A 25,115-nucleotide genomic window follows, 5' to 3' on the forward strand; every position below is an offset into this window, starting at 1 on the left:
TCAGCTCAGGTCATGATCTCCCAGTTTGTGGGTTTGAGCCTCGCGTCGGGTCTGTGCTGACATCTCAGAGCCTGCTTCTGATTCTGTGTCTCCCTTTCTTTCTCTGCCCTTACCTCACTCGCGCTCTGTCTCTGTGTCTCTCTCTCTCAAAAATGAATAAGTGTTAAAACAAATTGTTAAAGAAGAGTTTTTTAAATCACAAATAGGGCATGTTGACTGAGTTAGCAAATGCTGAAAAAGTGCCTCCTACCTACAAATACCAGGCCAGATGTCGTAGAGCTACAGAAGCGAACATAGTATTTACTGAGCACCTACTACGTGCCAGACATTTTATCTACATAGTGATATTTGATCCTCATAACAACTCTGTGAGGTTGTTGGTGCTACCCTTAACCGATCAGTAAATTTGACGCTCAAGAAAGTTGAGTGAGATGTTCAAGATTAATAATAGCCACTAAGTGGTATACTTTGCACTTCAACTGTCTGTCCACTGACAAATTCCACGTGGTTTGTTCGTGATACTACGATTCTCCCCTTGTGGACCTTTCAGTCTAGGAGAGACTGACATGCAAACTACCAGCTAATAACACAAGGCGATGAGATAATATTGTTTGTTGAGGGATAAGCACAGTTCAGAAACAGTTCATTCCAACTGAGAAATCGGGCGAAGTTTTCAGAGGAGCCCTCAAGGGTGAGAAAGCCTCAGGTTGCTGGAGAGAACAGGAGACAAGCACTGCAGATTGAAGGAACAACGTGATCCAGACCGCAGACACCAGCTTGAGAACTACAGCCCGGTACCGCGTGTACCTGGAGTCCTGGGTTCACGTCGAAAGGTGGTAAAAGACAGAGTTGAAAAATCAGGTGTGTCTAAACCATGGAGGTCTTGGGTGCCGTGGTGAGGAGCTGGAATAATTTAATCCCCCCTGAGTGGTTGTTTAGATTTTTGAGGCAATGCATGACTGATTTGACTTGCATTTTTTTAAAGAGAGCACCAGAGGTATGTAATGTCTAGATTGCATATTGGAGTTGGGGCTAACAGGAAACAGTTGCAATAATGTAGGGAAGAAGTTAAAAAGAGCTGGCGCTAGACCAGTAAGAGTGGGGCGGGGGTGGGGTGTGGTCACAGCGCAGGGAATTTTGTAAGTGGAGACTCTGGGACTTGGAGACGTGTTATGTGTCGGTGGAGAAGGAGGAACCAAAGTCATGACAAGGTTTCTAGGAGTGATGACTGAGCGGAAAGAGGTGGTGAAGGAAAGCACAGGGTGTTGGTGGAAGGGAGAAGCGGGAACAAAATCAGGAACATATTTTGTGTATTATGTGCCTGCTCGACAGCATTCATGACTGCATTAACTAGAATTGTGAGAATTATATTCTTAAAATACAGCATAACATGGGTAAGAATGTTCCATTTTGGGCTCACGTTCTTGATAGCTCCTGAATCATTTCGATGGAAGTATATTGCAAACGGCAGTTTTTGAAAAGCAGCTTAGGGGCGCCTGGGTGGCGCAGTCGGTTAAGCGTCCGACTTCAGCCAGGTCACGATCTCGCGGTCCGTGAGTTCGAGCCCCACGTCAGGCTCTGGGCTGATGGCTCAGAGCCTGGAGCCTGCTTCCGATTCTGTGTCTCCCTCTCTCTCTGCCCCTCCCCCGTTCGTGCTCTGTCTCTCTCTGTCCCAAAAATAAATAAACGTTGAAAAAAAAAAAAAAGAAAAAAAAAAGAAAAGCAGCTTAATCGTGACTAGGTGATGGTGGGGCGTTTTCTTTGGTATCTCCTGGTATTTCAAATTAATGGCACAGGTCATTTCTTTCCAGATGGTGACCATCCACATTACTCCAGTGGACGACCAGCTTCCAAAGGAGGCTCCTGGAGTTTCTCGGCATTTGGTTGTCAAGGAAACCGAGGTGGCCTACATAACTAAGAAGCATCTATATTTTATAGATACAGAATATGACGGGGATCTCATCTACACAGTAACAACACCCCCATCTTTCTCTTTCAGCCACAGGTATCTCTATGAGAAGTCATCACCTGGGCTCTTTGTAGAGGGTTGTGTTCAAGGATTGAGTTGCAAGTGTCCATATACATATACTGCGGTTCAGCTGCTTTGTTGGTCAGACCTGAACTTGTAGTCAATTCCACATTTACTTTAATGTCAAACTTATCCCTTCAAAAGCTGTATTAATTGGTCAGTGACCTGCCATTTGTAGTGTCTTCAGCGTAGGTAAACTTAAAATGGTCTTTAATCTTCTTTTCATACAACACTTCTTTTTTCTAAAGGGAATGTTATTTTTGTCTTTTCAATAAAATTTATTGAGTCTTCACGTTAGTTTTAGATGTTGCAGGCCACAAAATGGTCATATTCTATGATCCCAATCAGAAAAGTGGCATGAACATACCTGAGGCTTGTGTCATATACACGATAGCGAGGAAGTGTTTTTTTTAGGATGAGAAGAACGATTCCCTTCCATGAGGTCAATGTAGAAAATTCTGTACGGGCTTTCTGTAGTCATGAGAATGGCACCGATGATTCTGGACTGAAGACTAGAACCCCCCGACAGAAAGAGAAAATATAAAGATGGAACATTTGATTTCTTCTTACCATGAGCTTTTTTAGCTTTAGAAAATTTGGTTGTGGGCTATCTGATTTAATGTTTCTTGCCCGGGAAATTAGCTGACGTGTTCTCCTGTGTCTCTCGTTAGGCATCTGGATGCTGGGAAATTATTTATGGTGGATAGTATTCCAAAGCTAACCAAAAACCCTGCAGCCCCGGGACTGAGATCATTCACTCAGGTATGATGCTATGCTAAAATGTTGATAAACGTGATGTAAGTGTCTTTTTTTCCCCTTCCCCCTCCCTCTGTAAGTATCTTCTGAAAAGGAATGGCACTCCTAGTGTTGCACTTGACAATGTTGGCCTTTGACTTCTGTCAAAAGCATCAAATGTTTGATGTTTACGTTCTTTCTGCTTCCACGCTTTTATTAAGCACGTGACATCTATTTGAAAATGTTTCCTTGCGGTGCCTGGGTGGCTCAGTCGGTTAAGCGCTGACTTTGTCTCAGGTCGTGATCTCGCAGTTCATGAGTTCAAGCCCCGCGTTGGGCTCTGTGCTGACAGCTCGGAGCCTGGAACCTGCTTCGGATTCTGCATCTCCCTCTCTCTCTCTCTGCCCCTCCCCTGCTCATGCTCTGTCTCTCTCCAGAATAAATAAACATTAAAAAATTTAAAAAAAAAGAAGAAAATGTTTCCTTGAGCTGGATATGATTTCAAAATCTTGTTATTATTTAACACAGCCTTTTGCACCGGGCTCTGATTTACAGACCTGGGTGCCTATGGTTCTATTCCAATAAATTCAGGTCACTCAATACCCTACTGTATTAGTTTCCTAGGGCTGCCATGGGTACCACAAACTGGGTGGCTTCAAACAACAGAGATTTCCTGTCCCAAAGTTCTGGAGCTGGAAGTCTGAAATCAAGCTGTCTGCAGGGTCATGCTTCTTTGAGAACCTGTAGGGAAGCCTTCCTTGCCTCCTCCTCGCTTCTAGAGGTTTTCTGGCACTCTTTTGCATTCCTTGGCTTGTAGATCATCACTACAGTCTCTGCGTCTATCATCTGATGGTCATCTTCTCCCTGTGTGTCTCTCTCTTCTCATGAGGACAGAAGTTCTATTCAATTAAGGGCCCGCCCTTCCATATGACCACACTTCATCTTAGTTTAATACAGCTACAACAACCCCATTCCCAAATAAGGTCATATTCTGAGATCCTAGAGGTTAGGACTTCAACATATCTTTTTTTTTTTTTTTTTTTTTTTTTTTTTGGTGGTGGTGGGGAGGGGAACACATGCGATTCATAATATCTGCTACCTTCCAAAATCTTTCATCAACCTTCTCCCTCTTCCTCTGGACTGTACCTCTGAAAATCACACTAATGGTGATGAATACTTAGGCAGCTGCCGGACTCCAGCTCCGGCAGGTCCAGGGGTTCCCAAAGGATGAACGGCGTCGCGAAAATAACAAATGGACCCAGACCACAGCCGTGTGTTAGACTGGCCGCTTTATTGTGGCAAGCGTGGCATTATATTTGTTAGCAATTTCCTTATAACGTGTGTCATCTATGTTTTCTGACATTACCTGATTCTAAAGATGTTCCTTTGTGTAATCACCCATTAAGGAACAACATAGTTATTTTCATGTAACGTTCCCTCCTGCCCTTTCAAGGTCGTCTAGCTCTCAACACCTCAAGGGGAACGTTTACAGGGACGTGACTTCTTAATTGTTCCTTTGAACCATTTGCGGTTACAAGGAACAAAAGTATTCGCTTTGGTCTGGGGTGCCGGGAGGGAGCCAAGAGGGCCCTGGGAACCCACGCCTTATGTGCTCCCAGAGAGACAATGTATACCTAGGAACTAATGAACCATTCTGTACCTTAACCCACCAGGTCCAGTTATCATCTGGAATTCCTCCTGGGGGCCAAATGGGCCTAGGGGTTGGAGTAACTTGTATCCGTATATATATTCCTTTGTTGCCAGAGTGGGGATTTCGAACCCATTTGTCCCCCTCCTTGGCTGGGAAATATATGGGGCTGTCCTTCCTTTAGGGAGAGGAGTCTTTATAGGGGGTGGCAAGGGCTGGCTGCATGATTTCCTTGCGGAATCTTCTTTCTTTCCCCAGTGGTTCTTTTCCCGGGGGGCCTGTCGTGGGCAATTCCCCAACCGGCAAATCCCCAGGTGCTTTCACTGGGAGGGGGGCTGCCCTGACCAGCGCTAAGGCCAAATTACATAAAAGCAGGAGTCCGAGAAGCTTCACTTTCGGTGGGCCGCCATGCAGTGCCGATCCGTCCACCGCCTGGGCCCGGCCATCAGGCTGGTTGGAGAGCTTGGCTTCTGACAGGCAGCAGCTACCCCCGTCCTTAGAGCTAATTCTGCCTTATCTCACTGCAGTTGGATGTTGCAGATGAGTATGTAAACCCCATGTGCTAGGTACTATTATTTTATTATTTGATTTTGGTGATAAGGAAACAGAGGCCTTGCAAGTTTAAGTAACTGAATCAATATCACACAGCTAATTGATGGTGGAGCTGCCTTGAAATTAGAGCTTGCTTTCTTCCTTTCTTTTTTAAAATTTTTAATGTTTATTTATTTATGAGAGAGACAGAGCGTGAGCAGGGGAGGGGCAAAGAGAGAGGGAGACACAGAATCCGAAGCAGGCTCCAGGCTCTGAGCGATCAGCACAGAGCCCGACGCGGGGCTCGAATGCACGGACCGCGAGATCATGACCTGAGCCGAAGTCGGACGCTCAACCGACTGAGCCACCCAGGCGCCCCAGAGCTTTCTTTCTTTTATAGAGTTGGATGGCTTCAAGCCCTTGATATATTTCCTTAATTTCTTTGTTCCTTTCCCTCCTGGTTTTAGAAAATGTGATTTATGAAATAGAGATTTTTGGAATCTTCAAATTGATGATGTTGGCATTTGCAATTGTTGACGTCCACACGATGGTTTTTGAAGACCTAGCTCTCTGAAAGTCTCTGATTCTTACCGATGGGTACCCACATGTCCATGTCAATTTGCCTTGTAGCATGCTGTGAACTACATGAAAGTGGCCTACATGCCACCCATGCAAGATATAGGCCTCCATCCGGGACACGTCCAGTTTGCATTTTCTGTCAGTAACCAGCACGGGGGCACTTTGCATGGGATCTGCTTTAACATCACGGTTCTTCCAGTGGATAATCAAGTTCCTGAGGTAGGTACGATATTTGATATGCAAGATGAAAAGGAAGAAAGACCTAACGAAAGAGAGGAAAACGTTGAAGACTTACTGGAAATGATAACTTTTCTTTGGGTTATTTTATAGAACTTTAAAAGAATTTTTTAAAATATTTATTTTTTGAGAGAGAGAGGGGGAGAGAGAGAGCGCAAGTGGGGAAGAGGCAGAGAGAGGGAGACATAGAATCCCAAGCAGCCTCCAGGCTCCGAGCTGTCAGCACAGAGCCTGACATGGGGCCCGAACTCATGAACTGTGAGATCATGACCTGAGCCAAAGCATCGTAAGCTTCACCCGCTGAGCCACCCAGGCGCCCCTATTTTATAGAACTTAAAATTTTTCAGCTACAGTGTAGGAAAAAAAAAATCATGGGGAAGGGAATCTTTCACCTCCCATGAGACTTTCTAAAAGGTGAGATTTTTCCAGTTGCTGAATTTGGCATTATTTTTAAAGCTTTATCAAAATCCTTTTCATTTCCTTTCCTTTCCGCTGAGTTTCACATGTTGATCAGGGAAGGGGATTAAGTTTTGGGTCTCTCAGCAACCAGAGGGCTTATTTGCTCTCACTGCGGGCCAACTATATGCGTGCTAATCTAAATAAGCCTTTTAATTTTTCAAATGAATTAGGATGGGTTCTTCCATTCTCTCCTGCCCCCACCCCAGTGTTGACGTAACCGTGCAAGCACTTGTGTCTCTCATTAAAACTGAACTACAGGGGCGCCTGGGTGGCGCAGTCGGTTAAGCGTCCGACTTCAGCCAGGTCACGATCTCGCGGTCCGGGAGTTCGAGCCCCGCGTCAGGCTCTGGGCTGATGGCTCAGAGCCTGGAGCCTGTTTCCGATTCTGTGTCTCCCTCTCTCTCTGCCCCTCCCCCGTTCATGCTCTGTCTCTCTGTCCCCAAAATAAATAAACGTTGAAAAAAAAAAAAAACTGAACTACAAAGGCGATGCCACCTTGTGCATCTTATCTGTGAGGCTGGACTTAATGCGGAAGGTTTGTTCCAAACCCCATCGGAGGGCTAGACTTAATTAGTGTGGCTCTTCTTGGGCTCATTTTCCCCTCAAAAGTGAAAGACAAAGTAGGATTACCGAGTCATTAGGAACCAAAATGGACGAGAACCATGCCTAAAGAAAAACGTCACCTTCCAGGTACCCATGAGCCTCCTCACCATCTCTACATCTAGCCCAAGTTGGGGGGCAGAGGTCTCACTGTGAGGGACCAAGGGGCTTACCCAACCCCCAGAACTGTTCTGATAGATCCAAACCATACTTTTAATTAATGAGTTGACCAAATTTAAACATCAGGAAGTTTCATACCGACCCTAGATTTCTGACTTCTCTTGAAAATTTGGAAATTCGAGGAATAGTGAACTCACTTATCCCCAGCAGCAGTTGGACAGGGCCTGGTCTCCAGTCTCCAGAGGCCTCACCCAGCTCAGTACACTCATTTACATCGCTGGCCTGACCCCTCAGGCCTCTGAACTTGCAGTTTTTGGTAGAAGATGCACCACAGAGCTCACACAAAAGGCAAAAGAATCTGAACTATATTCTTTGATCCCTTCCCTGTCAGGGACCGCATCACGTTCCCCGTGAAGAAAATAGTTTTGAATGTCTGGTAATCTGATTAGATTTTATTCACACCTTTCTTTCCTGTGTATGAGATACATGCCTGAAATAGCCCAGCATTTAAGAAGCCAAAGCTTTTTCTAAAACAATCGGGGAGGGAAATAGTGTTTTTTTGTTGTTGTTGTTGTTTTTTTTTAATTTTTTTTCAACGTTTATTTATTTTTGGGATAGAGAGAGACAGAGCATGAACGGGGGAGGGGCAGAGAGAGAGGGAGACACAGAATCGGAAACAGGCTCCAGGCTCTGAGCCATCAGCCCAGAGCCTGACGCGGGGCTCGAACTCACAGACCGCGAGATCGTGACCTGGTTGAAGTCGGACGCTTAACCGACTGCGCCACCCAGGCGCCCCGGGAAATAGTGTTTTATGCAAAGCAATCCAAACCTCTTGCTAGAGAAGAATGATCTGTGGAGAAAACTGAAAACAGTGAAGTGAACAGTCACTTCCCTCATTTGAAGGTAGATGGAATAGTTATCCTCATAACTAACGTGGCCTAGTGGCTTCTGTCTTTTTTCTATAGTGTATGGGGCAAGTGAAATAGTCCCTTAGAGAACTGAGACTATCAGAAATAAAATTAAATGAATAGCTCCAGTGAAACCAGTCACACGAGTGGTGAAAATACCACAGAGAGCTGGGTTGAATGATAACCACGAGGGGATCTTAATATGATGCTGATGAGAAGACCCCAAAACCTCAGCACTGGGTTTCGGCAGAGACTGAAACATTAGTGATGAATGAGTCTGGGCAAATTAGCCTTATGCTTTTACTTTTTTGAAAGTTGCCCTAAAATACATATATATTTTCAAACCATATAGTGTAGCAAAGTATATCCCTGGAAACATTAGCATCTTGGGGTATCAACTGATACAACTCAGGAATCAATGAGGCTGGCAGACATGGACCTGGTTTCAAAAATAATACTCCTCTTTCCTCCTCTCTCTCTTCCTTCCTTCCTTCCTTCCTTCCTTCCTTCCTTCCTTCCTTTCTTCTATCTATCTATCTATCTATCTATCTATCTATCTATCTATCTATCTTTAAGTAGGCTCCACACTCAGTGTGGAGCCCAGTGCGGGGCTTGAACTCACCATCAAGACCTGAGCTGAGATCAAGAGTCAGACACTTAACTGACTGAGCCACTCAGGTGCCCCAATATTCCTCTTTTAATAAGAACTCCCTTTATTTCTTTCTCCTACAAACAGTAAAAATGTAGTTTCGACCACATGGAAGTATGGCATATGGGAAGGATGGGGGTGAGTGGTTGTAGGGAGAAAAGTCTCTTGTTGGATGTTTTCCTTTCCTGGCGGCAGTAGTGTATTGAAGAATAGGAGGCAGCTATCTCAGGATGGTTGGTCTCTAACTTCCAGGATCCAGGGGGCTGCCTTGGGACAGCTGTGCCTGCTGGGCATAGGGATAGAGCAGGGCTCCGAGTGGACGCCATGACTTCTTGCTCACTTCCCTTTCCTCTGCCCAGCCCCCCCAGCCCCCACTGCTCCCTTTACCAACTTTTTCCTCAGGAACATTCTCCTTTCAGGGAGCAGCAGCTGCTCTGAAGAGAGTGGCTGTTGCCTTGGAGAACACTGTAACCTCACATGGGTAGGGCACTCAGCTCAGACCTTCTGCAGGGGACCGTCAGAGCCCTTGACTTGGTGCCCCAACTCTATCTGCTTGCTTTTACCTCCATGAATAATGTAAATTTGGGAGAATGATGGGTTAAACAAGGTTCACCTATTTTCCTACTGCGGGATCTCAGAACATCGAATATGCTTATGTGCCTTGTAAATCTCCAAGGTGAAGATTGACCTTGACTGTTTTCGAGACTTATTTGACCATAGAACACTTCTTGCCAAGTACCAATGTGGTAATTAAACATCCCAAGCCTTTCTAACTTGCTTTTTACTTAAAAAAAATTTAATCGTTATTTATTCTTGAGAGAGAAACAGAGAACAAGCATGAGAAGGGCAGTGAGAGAGGGAGACACAGAACTGGAAACAGGCTCCAGGCTCTGAGCTGACAGCACAGAGTCTGACACGGGGCTTGAACTCACAAACTGTGAGATCATGACCTGAGCCAAAGTCAGACGCTTAACTGACTGAGCCACCCAGGTACCCCTAACTTGCTTTTTGCTTTTAAGTGAGTTGTGAATCGAACGGTAGCTTTTTCTATCATCAAAAGTTATCTTTCTGGCTTAATTATTTGTCTAATGTTAGTACAAATATATTTCTTGTGGAATCTTCAATTTCTAATCTTCAATTTCCTGCTCTACTTCTGTCTCTAAAATACTCGTTACCACTGACACTTAAAAACTCTAACCAATTTCCGAAGTCTTTAAGAGTTTTTAGGGTGAAAGGGAGACGAATTCTTTTCTCTAGGGGAATTTGATAGAATTGTTGTTCATTTTCTAGATAAAGGTATATATACGTGTATGTATATATATATGTGTGTGTGTGTGTGTGTGTGTGTGTATATATACCGCTCATATGGGGGGTAACTATGGAGACGATCGTCATGGTGGCAGAGGAGGCTATGATCGGGGCAGCTACCAAGGCCCAGGTGGGGACCATGGAGGCTTCTGAGGGGGCCGGGGTGGTGGGCACAGAGGTGGCTTTGGCCCTGGCAAGATGGACTCCAGGGGTGAGCACAGACAGGATCGCAGGGAGAGGCCGTATTAGCGTGGCTCCTGAGGTTCTGCAACAGCTTTTCTTCTTGTACCCAGTGTTACCCTCATTATTTTGTAACCTTCCAACTTCTGATCACTCGTGGGTTTTTTGTGTCGGACTATGTAATTGTAACCATACCTCTGGTTCTCATTAAAAACCATCGTTTTAGTTAAAAAAAAAAGAAAAAGAGGAGCATGGGATATATAGATATATATATCGATATAGATAAATATAGATAGATATAGATATATAGATAGATACATATATATAGATATATATAGAGAGAGAGATAGATAGATCCAGCAATGGTGGGTGTGGATTTGGTGATGTATATTATTATTTTCTCCATTTAGTACCACCAACAGTAACCAATTTGATTGCTGCTTCCACTCTTTAGGGACCGAGGTAAATGAAATGTAGACCATTTCAGGTTTATGAATCTGCCTTGCTTCTTTGTCTATACCAGTGCTTAGAATTGGAAAAAATTGGTAAAAAGTAGTTTTCATCCAGTATGTTTAGCTATGAACTTGTCCCCTTTACCACATTCTTTTTTTTAAATTTTTTAAATGTTTATTCATTTTTTGAAAGACAGAGACAGAGCGTTAGTGGGGGAGGGGCGGCGGGGGGGGACACAGAATCCTAAGCAAGCTCCAGCTGTCAGCACAGAGCCTGACAGGAGCTGGAACCCAGAGATCGCGAGATCATGACCTGAGCTGAAGTCGGATTCTCAATGGACTGAGCCACCCAGGCACCCCTGCCCCTGCCCCCGGCCCTACCACATTCTTGAAAAAATTAATCGACCTGTGAAGGTGGTACTGGAAGTTTTCTATTTATTTAATGAGCTCTGTCTTCAGGGCTATCTCATGGAACAAGGCTTCGAATGTTTTCTTCCTTCGTTTTAGGTATTTACCAACCCCCTGAGAGTGGCTGAGGGAGGTCACTGCGTCATCAGCACAGAGAACATTCTGGTTTCTGATGTGGATACCCAACTGGACAACATCTACCTCTCCCTACAGAGACTGCCTCAGCATGGAAGGGTGGAGTTGGATGGATTTCCTCTAAACCCAGGAGGCACATTTTCTTGGGGAGAACTCCATGCCTTAAAAGTTAGGTTAGAACATTTCCTGGATTTTTTTTCTTTACATGCTTTGGCCTTCATCTGGATCAGTTGTGAGGCAGAGTAAGAGGAAGAAGTTTTCTAATTTTTTGTGGGGGGTGGGGTACCAGCATGCCAGTGAATACTTTCAAGGGTCAGTTGAAAACGAGAAATGACAAATTTTAATTTCCCTCCAGACATTTTCTTTCCATCTGGCTTGCTGTACCGGTGGGAAAGACTTTATGGATATTTGAGGCACAGAAATTAGTTACCATGAATATTAAATTTGCTGCAACTGTACATATCACAAGAGGTGATAACCAAACTGGATGAGTATAGACTGAAATAATCTATATGGCCAAACTACATAGTTGAACTTGGCTTTAAGGAGTGTCAGTTTCATAAGACTGGAAACTCTGGGATAGAATTCTGTTGATCAGTATCTTTAGTGTAAATTTTTATTTCATTGCAGTCAAATATGTGGGATACACCAGGGAGGCAGGGCATGGAGTGGTTCTTGGGTCTCTGACAGTTAGGGATAGAGCAGCTTGTGTCTGTCTGTCTTTCTTTCTTTCTTTCTTTCTTTCTTTCTTTCTTTCTTTCTTTCTTTCTTTCTTGTTTTGAATTTATTTATTTTTTATTTAAATCCAAGTTAGTTAACATACAATGTAATAATGGTTTCAGGAGTAGAATTTAGTGATTCATCACTTACATATAACACCCAGTGTTCATCCCAACAGGTGCCCTCCTTAATGTTCATCACCCATGTAGCCCATCCCCCCACCCAACACCCTGCCAACAACCCTCAGTTTGTTCTCTGTATTTAAGAGTCTCTTACGGTTTGTCTCTCTCTCTGTTCTTATCTGATTTTTGCTTCCCTTCCCCTATGTTTGTCTGTTTTGTTGCTTAAATTCCACATGTTAGTGAAATCGTGTGATATTTGTCTTTCTCTGACTGACTTATTTCACTTAGCATGATACACTCTAGTTCCATCCACATAGTTGCAATTGGCAAGATTTCATTCTTTTTGATTGCCAAGTAATATTCCACTGTACACATCTTTATCCATTCATCGGTCAGTGGATATTTGGGCTCTTTCCATACTTTGGCTATTGTCGATAGCGCTGCTGTAAACATCGGGGTGCATGTGCCCCTTTGAACCAGCATTTTTGTGTCCTTTGGATAAATTAGAGTGGTTCATTCCTTACGGTCCTACAGCAGTTCCTTGCCCCTTGAGGTCTTTCATTTTTTCTACCTAATGTAGTTTTGTAAGAAACTTTCCTGCAAAGTTTGGTAAAAATGCCTTCTTTGTAAAATAATGCAAGACACTGAAAAGCAAGGGTCAGGTAGACAGACATACGAGTTGATTTATCACTTTATAAGTTCAAGTTGTAAATGGGAATTTTGACCTTTTAGAGGGTATTAGGCATCAAATGCATAATTTCACACCTGGAAGTTGCTAGGAACTAGGATTTGTGCAAAGGAAGATCAACTTTTATCCGAAGTTTAGTTTAGTTAAATTGTTTATTCACAGCCTCCAATATCCCGACCTCTTTCCACTACTCACTCTTATCCTCATTGAAATTTCCCTTTTTTAGACATCTCAGTTCTTAGCTAAATGTTAGAACAGGACCTCTGTTTAGGTAATTCTTACTAGGGAATGCGTGATGGATAGGAAAAAAAGTACTAATATTTGCAGCACATGTAATTCAAGGGCTCTTCTATAGACTTGGCAATTATGTTTTTTTCCTATTTAATCTTCACAGCAATAAAGTCTGATAAGGTAGATGGCTGTATTCTCATATTATAGTTGAAGAAACTAAGGCAGAAAGAGGTTGAGGTCACTCAGCTAGTATATGGAGGAGTCTGATTTTGAAAGAAGTTTTGTTTGACTCCACAGCCATGCGTTTGGATGTGCGCTCCTAGATCTTCCTGGCCCTGGGTTTCAGCATGATAAGATAGGATTAGTACATTTTCACATATCTATTTTTGTTGAAATTATCAGGGAGTGTAGGAGACAGGGTGTGGAAGGGATACCAAGGGCAAAGGTGGACCTTCTTCACCATTAGAATAGAATCCCCAACCTGAGTCCCTAGCCAAGTGTATGGGTGAGACTAGTCCTGAGTTAAATATCTTTTAGTCCTGGGATTTTTTTTCATATGTAAATGTTATAAATGTTCGATTTACTATTTTTATGCAACTTTTAATTTCATTTCCTAAGACTTGTTTCCTATCTTGAACAAATCATTGGAAAGCTAAAAATTTGGCTCAATTCGATAGCTGTTTAGAATTTGTGGTAAGTAATAAGTAAGTAATAGATACTTGTGGTAAGTGTCACGACAATGGCTGCAGAGTAAATGGAAAGTCTTGAATTAGACGATTCTGTTACAAAACTTGACTGAAAATTAAAGAAAAGTAGGGCCACGTCTAGACCCCTAAAAATATTTTTAAGTCTGGAGAGATTCGAAAATCTTTATAGGTTAAATGGAAGAGAGCTATTAAGTAGAAAAGGGTAAATGGCAGGAGACAGGCAATAAGTAATTCATAGATCAGAGTTTTAGAGAAGAGCTGAACAGATCAAAAGCACAGGCAGAAAGAATAGGGGAGGAAAGGGATCATCAGAATCCACACAGTGTCCTGCCTTTACCTGTCTACTGCTGTCTCAGTAATGCCCATGGCTCCAGCCTTGTTTCAGGTAAGTAAGCAGAACTACACCAGACGGTTCCCATTGCCATGGTGGCAACTTGGAGGGCTGCATTTTGATTTGGGGGCAAATGATGAATGCATATACCACATATATGCAACTTTTGCATTCAGGGACCCTTGAGTAGTTGAGTATGTGACTTCATGATTATGCTATGTTTTTTGTTATTTATTGACTATGTGGCAAAAGCCATGGACGAGCTCTTGTGTCAGGCATCTCCTACTGTCACGGTGGCCTTGAGGGGCTAGTGGCAAATATCATCCCCACAGATATCGACATGATGGATCTGAGATACTACAGGATAATATATTCTTGGAGGTCACAGACGGCACGAATTCAGCAGACTTTGTTCTACGTGTTGAGGTAGGTAGCAAGTTTCCTCCCTGGTTCATATGGGAATAAAACATCCAGTTTGGAAGCCTCTGAAGAGTTCCTGATAGAACTTGAAACATGTGGACTCCAAAGCAAGGGGATACCAGCCAATGTCTGAAGGTAATAGGCAAGAGACAGCAAAGTTATATTGGTGAGATGGGCATACTGCTTTCTCTTTCCAATCCGTTTAAAGATTGAACTGTCCTGACCTCAAATCCAGATACTTAATTTAAAAACCAATTCATTCTGTGTATAAATTGATTCTAACATTTTTGAGCTTTAACACTCAGAAATATTTATATAGCACCTATCCAGGTTAGGCTAGTGTCACTGGCCTTTTCCTTCTCGAATGGAAGAAATCATGTCTTCCTGTGTGTGGTGCCTCTTTGTGAATTCCTGTGCTATGTACTCCTTTCTCAGATCTGTTTGAAATAATTATTTTTCCCCTTTTGACAAATTATGAAAAATCTCCATATAAAGGTTAATGGGAACCCCTGAATTTCTCTGTTGATGGACCACTTAAGTCCACAGCAAAACCCATAGGATTTATAGGAATTTATAGTTAGTGACAAAGGAAGGTCTAGAGAAAGAATTATGTTCTTCATTACTTTTATCTACCAAATTCTATTTCTGTTTGAATTTTGTCAGATCTTTGTGATATGAAATTCTTATTAGTGGTAACAATGTGTTTGTCAGCTATTTTTACAGTTAGTAATTAAGAATGATTACATCCATCCAGCATTTTAAAGACGTAGACAGAGAGGGAATTATCTCCATTTTATAGGCAAGGAAACTTAGGTTCAAGAAGTTTCCGTGACTTGCCCCAAATCATTCATGTGACTGTGTAAATAGTCTGTTTTATTGCTACGTTTTGGACAAAAGCCCATGGCTTGTGGAAGCCAATCAGAAGTACAGGTCATTTTTGGACAATTATGGGTGATTATTTTCTGTCCAGGAAGAATGTTTTAAATTCTGTTGCCTTTGGGCTTTATTATCCATTTGAAAGCCGGGGCTATTTTGTATTTTGTCAGGTGGTCATCATGGATATATTGGTGACATTCATCAGATTGAGTGAAGAACAATAATAAGAAAGGTCTTTAATGAATCCACTCAGAGAACTTGAACAAAGATATTGTTTCCTGATAAGCTTCGGCTCAGGTCATGATCTCACGGCTCATGAGTTTGAGCCCTGCATCCGGCTCTGGGCTGACAGCTCGGAGCCTGGAGCCTGCTTTGGATTCTGTGTCTCCCTCTCTCTCTGCCCCTCTCCCACTCACGCTCTGTCTGTCTCTCTCTCAAAAATAAATAAACATTAAAAAAAACCCAAGTACCTTCTACATGCCAGTTCCTATGCTAGATGCTTGGGGTATGATGATGAACATGTCAAAGAATGCCTCTGGACTGTTAGAGTTTATAGGCAGGAGATGAAGGCAGACATTAATGATTATCACTGAAATAATTAATTAGTTAAAAACTGGATGTATGCTACAAATAAATGGGATGCTGAAAGAGAGTAAATGGTGGAAGTCTCTCAGTGAATCTGAGTTATTCAAGAAGTTTTCCCTGAAGAATCCACATGCACCCTGGAGGACAGGGTAGCCAAGCAAAGCACTGGGGCAGAGCCTACCCAGTCACGGGGCAGAGAGAGCATGCAGAGATGATGCAAAGACCAGCGATGGGAGCAAAGGCACCCTCGTGCATGAAACGGGGCCTAAGGCATCCTAGGAGCAGTGCTAGGAAGCCACTGAAGGTCCCTATAAGGGGACCTGATGAAAACCACATTTTAATTAATTTATTTATTATTTATTTTGAGAGAAAGAGAGAGCACGAGCAGGAGAGAAGAGAGAGGGAGAGAGAGAGAATCCGAGGCAGGCTCTGCACTGTCAGCGCAGAGCCCGACGCGGGGCTCGAACCCACAAACCATGAGATCATGATCTGAGCCAAAACCAAGGGTTGGACGCTTAACGGACCGGGCCACCTGGGAGCCCTGAAAGCCACATTTTAAAAGGAGAGAGATTTACAATCCGAAGAGAAACCAGAGTGATGAAAGCCACGTTTAAAAAAGATCACCCTGGTGGAAAGAAGGGGAGGAGGAAATGTGGCTTTGACAAGTATCGACAGGCTGGACTTGATAACTAAATGTGCACTGCACACACCAAGTTGTGACTGTGAACTTTGAGGCAGGGTGTCCTTTGTTCTGATTTAAAAGGCTTGCCTTTTCGAGTGTCTGCATCATCCTGTTAGATTCAGAGAGCCAGAGTGATCCCACATTGTTCTTCTTTCCTTTCGACTTGGAGGTTGTTGTTCACCATGATGAGAGAAAAACGTTTTGTCTAGTTGAATCCTGGGATTGATTTAATGGTTATGGAGTTTCAGAGTTAACTCAAAATGTTCGAAATGCAGCTGCTGCTTGTTGTAAGTTTAGGGAAACTTCCTGGGTGGCAGGGAGTTGTTGGTGGAGGAAAGCTTTGTAATCGCCACATAATTTGAAATATAAATAACTTTGATGTGGTAAGTGTAAATGCATCAGACCACAAGGACCAAATTTCCTCTAGAATATGTGTGAATTTAACAAAAGAGGATAGGGACTTTAGTGAAGACTGCTGTGTATTACATTTATATTTTGTCTGTCTGGAGACAAATGAGAGCTTTGAGTCCCAAACCATAACCATACTCTTCCATTCCTACCTAAAATGTCTCCCATGTTGGCCATTTCTTGCAAGATGGTTCATATGGGGGAAAGACACAGGCTGCTTGGCCAAATTCCATGGCTATTGTTTCGTGTGTCTGAAAGATCGAAAATGCCTGTCATTCCGACTATGAGCTATGGTTTGCCGGCTGGGCAATTTGTCATTGCCTTCTTTTTTTTGAAAACGTGCGTTGTTTCCCCTCAGGTATTCCCTGTAAATGATGAGCCACCACTCCTCAAGGCTGACCTCATCCCCATGATGCATTGCTCAGAGGGCGAAGAGGTGGTCATCACCTCTGAACACATTTCTGCTACTGATGTGGACGGTGATGACTCGAGACTGATGTTTGTGATCGCCCGAGCACCTCAGCACGGGCTGGTGAGGAAAGCTGGAGTCGCAGTGGATCAGTTCTCTCAGGGAGATGTCATCTCGGGGGCTGTGACATACAAACACACGGGTGAGTGACCGCACGGTGACCAGTGTGACTGGGGGGATGCAACAACTGAATGGAGTCTTAATGCCACTCCTTGCCAGGGGCTCTGATAGCCTTATAGTCTCCATGCTTGCTCTCATTAAAAAAGAAGCAGCAGCAGAAGCAGGTGCGCCTGGGTGGCTCAGTCGGTTGAGCGTCCGACTTCGGCTCAGGTCGTGATCTCACAGTTTGTGAGTTCAAGCCCCGTGTTGGGCTCTGGGCTGACAGCTGGGAGCCTGGAGCCTGCTTCGGATTCTGGGTCTCCCTCCCTCTGCCCCTTCCCTGCTCATGCTCTGTCTCTCTCTGTCTCTCAAAAATGAATAAACGTTAAAAAAAGAAATTTAAAAAGGAGCAGCAGTAAGAGCAGCTCGTATCCCATTTTTTTTTTTAAAGTAGAGTCACCATATTGAGAAGGATTTCTGATCTCAGTTATACGATCAATTTCAAAGAGTGGAGGAGGAGCCTGTATTATTGCTGCTTTGTTCTTGATGCTTCCAACAGACCTTCAATTCACCCTGGGGTTGTCCGCATTCCCTCTTTGGTCCATCTGTAGAAGATTTTCTTTGACCATCACATCTTGGGGACCCATAAATCATAACAGAAATGCCTGAAGGAAGCTCCCTAAGAAAATTATATTATTAATTTTAAAAGTTTACTCGATCACCAGCTAGCTCCTAAGAAGTAACTTGTCTGCCTTTTGAGTTCCTGAAAAGCCAAGGTGATATCTTACGCTTTGTGTGACACCCACAGCACTACAGAGTGATGGACCCAAATTAGTGATGCAGTAAACGCTTGTTTATTAGCCTCGTGCTTTCATTTCCGGCATCACGTTATATTGTTACCCAGGTAGCATTTGTTCCTCATGTACAATGTTCAAATGGAGAAACTATGAATTCAGGGTCTGTTATCTGCAAGGCATGGTGCTAGGCATTTTGGGCTACAAAGGAGTATAATCCAGACTCAGCTGTGAAGGACTTTTAATTTAAATAGATAGACAGACCCACTCACGTGCAAAGATGATAGTGTCACATATCGGTACCTCATTAGTCGTTGCCCCTAGCATGTCTTCTGATCTCTGGGTTGAGGGCACCTCCTCAGTAATAACACTGCATATTTCCTCTGGTTGCCTTTTATCGCACTCTGCTACAATTTCATGTGTACTCATCCATACGCCACTGTCATCTGTGGATTCCATGGGGAAGCATGATGGGTAGATAAGGCCAGGTGAGTGGTAGAGAGAATAAGGGGTATCAGGATTCAGATCATTTTCTTATTTGAAAGAACATGGGGAATACAAGCAACGCGTGGGAGTGGGAACTTGGGGTGGGGGGATTGAGATAGGTAAGGATTTATTTGGAAGTGGGGGAATATTGTGAAATAATATTTTTAAAAAAAATTTTAATGTTTTATTTATTCTGGGGACAGAGAGAGAGAGAGAGAGAGAGAGAGAGAGAGAGACAAAGCGTGAGCAGGGCAGAGGCAGAGAGAGAGGGAGACAGAATCCGAAGCAGGCTCCAGGCTCTGAGTTGCCAGCACAGAGTCTGATGAGGGGCTCGAACTCCTGAACCGTGAGATCATGACATGAGCCAAAATCAGATGCTTAGCCATCCAGGAGCCCCCAGACATCTTTTTAAAAAATGGTATCTCTTTATCTTCTTCTTTTTTTAATGTTCACTTAACTTTGAGAAAGCAAGAGAGAGAGAGAGAGAGAGAGAGAGAGAGAGAGAGAGAACAAGCAGGGGAAAGGCAGAGAGAGAGGGAGACACAGAATCCAAAGCAAACTCCAGGCTCTGAGCTGTCAGCACGGAGCCCGACATAGGGCTCAAACCCACAAACCATGAGATCATGACCTGAACCAGAGTCAGGTGCTTAACAGACTGAGCTACCTGGGCACTCCTCTCCTTATCTTCTTAAGTGTGTTTAGTCTTGGGAAGGGTTTCACTGGTCATGTCCTTGTCCTGGGGAACATAGTCCACATGTTCGATGTCTCTCAAGAGTCCACAGGTAGGTGCTTCATTTTGATTTCCCCAATAGATCTCATATAGATGGGCAGAAAAGGGGCCAAAGCCCAACGTCTATTGAGTTTCACATAATTTTAACATTTATGGCAGGCACATGCATACATAATTCGGGGTGCTATGAATCTGTCTTTTCTGCCAGTGCCTTGCTCTAAGTGCTGAACAACAGTTTACGTATTTATAAATCTCTTCTGGTATGATGGCCACGTAAGGGACTGTGAACTAATTTTTTTTCATGAGACCTACTAGGACACTAGGCAAATTACTAAAGATAGATGTTTTTTGTTGTTGTATTGGGGTTATGTTACTAAATTGGGAGAAATACTGCCAATTCAAAAGATGGTTGATTATTTGAATGATGTTTCTTTGTAATGTTCACCCAATTATTCAATTGGTAGTAATTTAGCACTGCGTGGGAAAGACTACAGGACCTGAAATTTCTGTGTTCTGTGCTTGCCTCTATATGTTGATTATAAAGGCCACCTGAAGATAATCTTGTCACCAATATTATTTGCTCTCCATGAGTATGAAAATAATACTACATGCTCATTTCAAAAAACTTGGAAAGTATGGAAAAGCATAATGAGGTTTTGAAAGATCTCCTATTTACCTCTCAGAGATGATCACTGTTAACATTTCAGTACTTTGTTTTCTTTTTTCTAATCATAATTTTTAACATAGTTGCAATCATGTGTGTGTAGTTTTATTGACTACATTTTTCATTGAGATTATCAGCTAACATGTTTATTAAAATATTTATTAAATGTTATAAAGTTATTGTAAATGTAAGTTTTAGTAATTGAATAATATCTTATGATATAAAATTACATGATTAATTTACTATTCTCCCAACATTAAACATGAAGTCTTTAAAACAATTTTTTTAGGGCTGCCTGGGTGGTGCAGTCAGTTAAGCATCCGGCTCTTGATCTGTGCTCAGGTCATGGTTTGTGAGTTCAAGCCCCGCATGGCGTTCTGCGCTGGTGGTAGAGAGCCTTCTTGGGATTCTGTCTCTCCTTCTCTCTGCCCCTCCCTCACTTGTGCATATTTCTCTCTTTCTCAAAATGAATAAACGGACTTAAAATGTTTTTTTGAATAACGCCACAGTTAACAGTTCGAAGTATAAATCCTGTCCTTAGACTGTACTCCATTCAAAGTAGAGACTTGGCCATCCATGTTGTAGCCTTTTTTGTGACTAGATGTTCAGCCTGCTTTTTCAGCTTTTCTGTAAATGTACCTAAGCTTCCACTATATCGAAATTACAGTTATGGAAGGTACCATGTTTCCTTTTTTTTTTTTTTTAAAGCTCTCTACTCTTCCTAGAACGATTTTTCCCCTTCTCTTCCTGCAGGTTCTCATTCCCCCATGTCAATTCTTTGCCTCATCTGCCTGGTAAAGTAATTATCATTTAATGCGTGGTATAAAGCCAGCAGAGCCATCTAGAAAAACTTCCCTGACTTTCCTTGCCATGTGTGCCTTGCCCCCGTGCTACTGTCAGCCAATACTTTCATCTTCTTCTCTCTCAGCCCCCCATACATATTCAGGCTGAGATACGTGAATTTTCCATTTAACTGGACTTAATAGTGGCGATTTCATATGGCTCCTCTTAATACATATACACATCAATGATCCACTACATTTCTTTCTCTACCATTAGATTGTGTCAGTGCCTGACCCATAAAAGGTCTTTTGACATTTGACATTCTTTTGAACCGCCTGACATTTTCCAAATGTCTGCCTGATTCTCTGCTGGAGCACCCAGCCTACTAATTATCAGATGCGAGGCACTAAATATATATTTATCAAGTGAATGAAGAATAGATAAGCTTTATGCCCATTTATGTTTGTGTAAATATGAATATATGAGAGGCATCTTAATTTTTGCTGCTTCTAAAGTTAAAGCTGATTATTTAATTCTAATTCTCTCAACTTCAACTCTGTTTTTTCTTCTAAGCCTCGCTGTCTCATCCTTTAATCATTTGGTGGCTCAATAATATCATCTCTTGATTTTCCTTTCATTATTTTAAGCAGGTAGAATAATGCCAAGCACAGTATTGTGTAAATTTGACCAATGTGTCTTGTGAAAATAGACGATGTCCCTGGTCTTTTGTGTGCCAGTCTCATCAAAACTTCCAACGTTTGCGTCCCTCATGGCACTTTCAGTGTGAAGCATGAGAATTACCAAAAGCACTTCTGCAGAACTTTTCTGTCCCCTGGATAGTGAGTGCTTCTATCTTTGTGCTGCTGGTTAGTAACCCAAGAGCAGATTGGCTGGTTTACTGATAAACTATCAAATCCTGACGTTTCTTTCCTTCTTTCTCCCACTGCTTACGTTGGGGGCCATTTTGTTTACCTTTCAATTTTTATTAATTTTTTATTGAGAGAGAGAGCATGCACACACGTGAGCAGGGGAGGGGCAGAAGGAGAGGGAAAGAGAGACTCTTAAGCAGGCTCCACGCCCAGTGCCCATGACCGTGAGATCATGACCTGAGCCAAATCCAGAGTCAGATGCTTAATCAACTGAGACACCCAGGTGCCCCAAGTTGGGGCCATTTTAAATCCCATGAGCATAAGCCCTAAAGAGTAAAAGGGGAAACAAAAATAAATGCAACTTCTATGCCATGTCACGTTGCTATTTTGTTAGCACCTTGGCTATTATATAATGGGGAAAATACTAAAACGACAAAAATGTGGATTATCTTTCTATTTCGCCTTCCCAGCTTCTGTTTCTCATAACTGTGGTGTGGGTGATGTGTGTTCACTTAAGGTAGTTAATGTAAATGGGAAGACAATGCACTTGGAAGGACGGGGGTGCGTGCCTTCTGCTCTCCCTGAGGTGGGTCCTATCGCTAAACACTTATGAAGGAAGAATGAAACCTTCCCTAGTCAAGCTTTGTGCCTCTCCCATGTTCCTTTGTGAACGGTCAGACCCTTGTGAGCCCCTTTTTGCCCCTCCATATGGTGATAGAGGGCTGGCAGAGATTTCACTAGAGGCAACAGATGGGCAAGCATTTTTTCATTATTTTCACGACTATTTAATTTCCTAGTGGTAAAATTGGGTTTTATATTGTAGCCACATAAGCTCCTTTCTTTGCCATTCTATGCTTGTGGAAGAGGTGTAGGTCGATTTCATCTTAGTATTCTGTGTTTTTTACAAAGTCAGGTTTCAGCGACGGTGTGTTTTCCAGGTGGTGAGATTGGCCTGGCGCCTTGTTATGATACCATTACATTGGTGGTTTCGGATGGAGAAGCTGGTCCTTATGTGAATGGCTGTTGCTACAATGGGCCTCATCCATCTGTTCCTCTTCATGAGTCCTTTCCAGTGTATGACCTCAACATCACAGTACACCCAGTGGACAACCAATCACCTTCAATTGCAATAGGTGACAATGTTTTCTTCTATTAAAGTTCTAACATCTCACCTAGTGTCATAACTGTGGTTTAGTGAAATAATATGCACTTGAATTATAGTTAAAATAAACTACAGAATTGCCTATGATAATTGCCTCAATGCAAATTTGTGGAAAACTCAAAGCGTATAAAAGATTGCAGGGCAAAGGAATTTATTTGTTTCAAAATTTAGGTAATTCTGTGTGGAGAGAGAGTGCAAGTATGTGTGTGTGTGTTTGTGTGTGTGTGTGTTGGGATCAGGACAACATTGGAATCCTCAAATATTCTGGCTTTATTTCACATGGGGAAATATCATTTGTCTGCTGGAGAGAGAGTAATTTATTTTCTCCATAATAATTTCTATTAGAACAGAATGAAAATACCAGAGAGACCATTTATATACATTTAACCTTATTTGCTTTTTAGAAAGTCATCGCTTCATAGACATTATGTATATGTTCTGTTGCTTAGAAAAAAAATACGAGCATATGTATGGATGTTATTGTAATTTGCAAACTATCTCCCAAGCAATGTTCTGGAAAGGAAGCTTTATCCCTGCAGAATAATTAAGCACCAAGGCATGGAAAAAATGTTCGTTATGAGTAATTCATAATAGCTTGCAGGCAATTAACGCTCTGACAAACAGAGGTACCAACTGATCTTGAAGAGTACATAAACTACATTTAGTGGCTTATCATTAAAACAGTTTGGCAATTCTTATTTTCATTTGTCACTTCTATAGAGACACAAGGGAAATCAGAGTTCCTTGAGAATGACTAAAGGGCTGTACTAGAGCATTTAGCATTTCTGCTGTCTTTCCATTATTGTCTGGCTTGCTTGTACAAGAAAAAAATATAATTCCATAAGTCAAATTAAATTCCACCCATTACCCCCGAATATTTTCACTGTAAGGAGAAATTATGCCAGAGGAAATGAACATCTCCCATGGAAGCATATTTGCACATGGGAGGCTTCTCTGAATTGGAATTACAATCACTCCCTTTTGTCTTCACTATTCTGATTAGGGGATTTCACACTAAGTCATAATTGTGTTATTATTTGTATGCAGGTACCATGTTCGTTGTAGATGAGGGTTTCTCAGCAGCCATTACCATTAACCATTTGTCCGCCACTGACCCTGACACTGCAGCGGATGACTTGGAAGTTGTTTTGGTTTCTCTTCCCCAGTTTGGCTACCTTGAAAACACTCTTCCTTCTGCAGGTTTTGAAAAAAGCAATATGGGCATAAGCATAGGTAAGTCATGGCTTCGTGGCTAGCAGTCACTTGCCTATGTCTATGTATCTGACTCGCCAAATCATGCTTACCGACTGCGTAAGGACTTCAAAATTGTTCAAAGCACTGTATACGTTCAAGGAATTATTATTATAGCTGATATTTTTGAAAATTATTCTTTTTATCTTAATTTTCTGTTTTGAATTTCCTTATGTATGGGAGTTTACTTCAAAGTAAGTGGAAATGTCACATAGGAAAACTATAAGAATAAGTACTGAAGAAGGAATGTTTTAAATTTTTTTTAATGTTTATTTATTTTTGAGACAGAGAGAGACAGAGCATGAATGGGGGAGGGGCAGAGAGAGAGAGAGAGACACAGAATCCAAAACAGGCTCCAGGCTCTGAGCCATCAGCCCAGAGCACGACACGGGGCTCGAACTCACGGACCGCGAGATCGTGACCTGAGCTGAAGTCGGACGCTCAACCGACTGAGCCACCCAGGCGCCCCAGAAGGAATGTTTTAAAAGACCTTCATAGCAACCAAGAATACTGTGATATCATAAATCTGGTGGAGCTCACAGGTCTCATTCTCCTAACCTTTTAGCACTTTTAAAAGACAATGGCAGAAAAGATCAGGACACGTATCATGGGTGTAACAGAGAGAGAGAGTGAGCCTGAGATGTTGAAGGTGAGGACTTTAATTCTGAAAACGGAATGTATCTCAGATATTTAAATAGCTCTTGTATTTCAGACAATAACAACTAAAACAAAAACATTAATAGAGTGACTGAATGGATAGAAAAAAACAAGACCCAACTACATGCCGCTTGCAAGAGGCTAAGTTCAGCTTCAAGGACACATATAGGCTCAAAATGAAGGGATGAACAAAGATATCCCATGCAAATGGAAACCAAAAGACAGCAGGGGTACTTACAAAAGAGAAAATAGACTTTAAATCCAAACTGTAGCAAGAGACAAAGAAGGTCACTGTAAAATGATAATAGGGTAAATTCATCAGGAGAATATAACAATTATAAATTTATATGCATACAACGTTGGAGCACCTAAATATATTGAGCAAATACTAACAGATCTGAAG

The 25,115-nt window shown here is 42.3% G+C and overlaps 1 protein-coding gene across 8 annotated transcripts in view; it reads left to right on the top strand.

Annotated features, from left to right (window-relative positions):
- FREM1 (FRAS1 related extracellular matrix 1) overlaps nt 1–25,115 on the top strand; it is a 285,770-nt gene that overhangs the window by 168,676 nt on the left and 91,979 nt on the right. For all 8 annotated transcript variants that reach the window (XM_047830267.1, XM_047830262.1, XM_047830266.1 and 5 more), the window contains 8 exons: nt 1,812–2,005; nt 2,701–2,791; nt 5,574–5,741; nt 10,943–11,151; nt 14,110–14,203; nt 17,107–17,359; nt 22,581–22,775; nt 23,852–24,037. In XM_047830267.1, the coding sequence (XP_047686223.1) occupies nt 1,812–2,005; nt 2,701–2,791; nt 5,574–5,741; nt 10,943–11,151; nt 14,110–14,203; nt 17,107–17,359; nt 22,581–22,775; nt 23,852–24,037 (1,390 nt within the window). The remainder of the gene's footprint in view (nt 1–1,811; nt 2,006–2,700; nt 2,792–5,573; nt 5,742–10,942; nt 11,152–14,109; nt 14,204–17,106; nt 17,360–22,580; nt 22,776–23,851; nt 24,038–25,115) is intronic.

The sequence above is a fragment of the Prionailurus viverrinus genome, chromosome D4 (assembly GCF_022837055.1).
Source record: "Prionailurus viverrinus isolate Anna chromosome D4, UM_Priviv_1.0, whole genome shotgun sequence".
Lineage (NCBI taxonomy): Eukaryota > Metazoa > Chordata > Mammalia > Carnivora > Felidae > Prionailurus > Prionailurus viverrinus.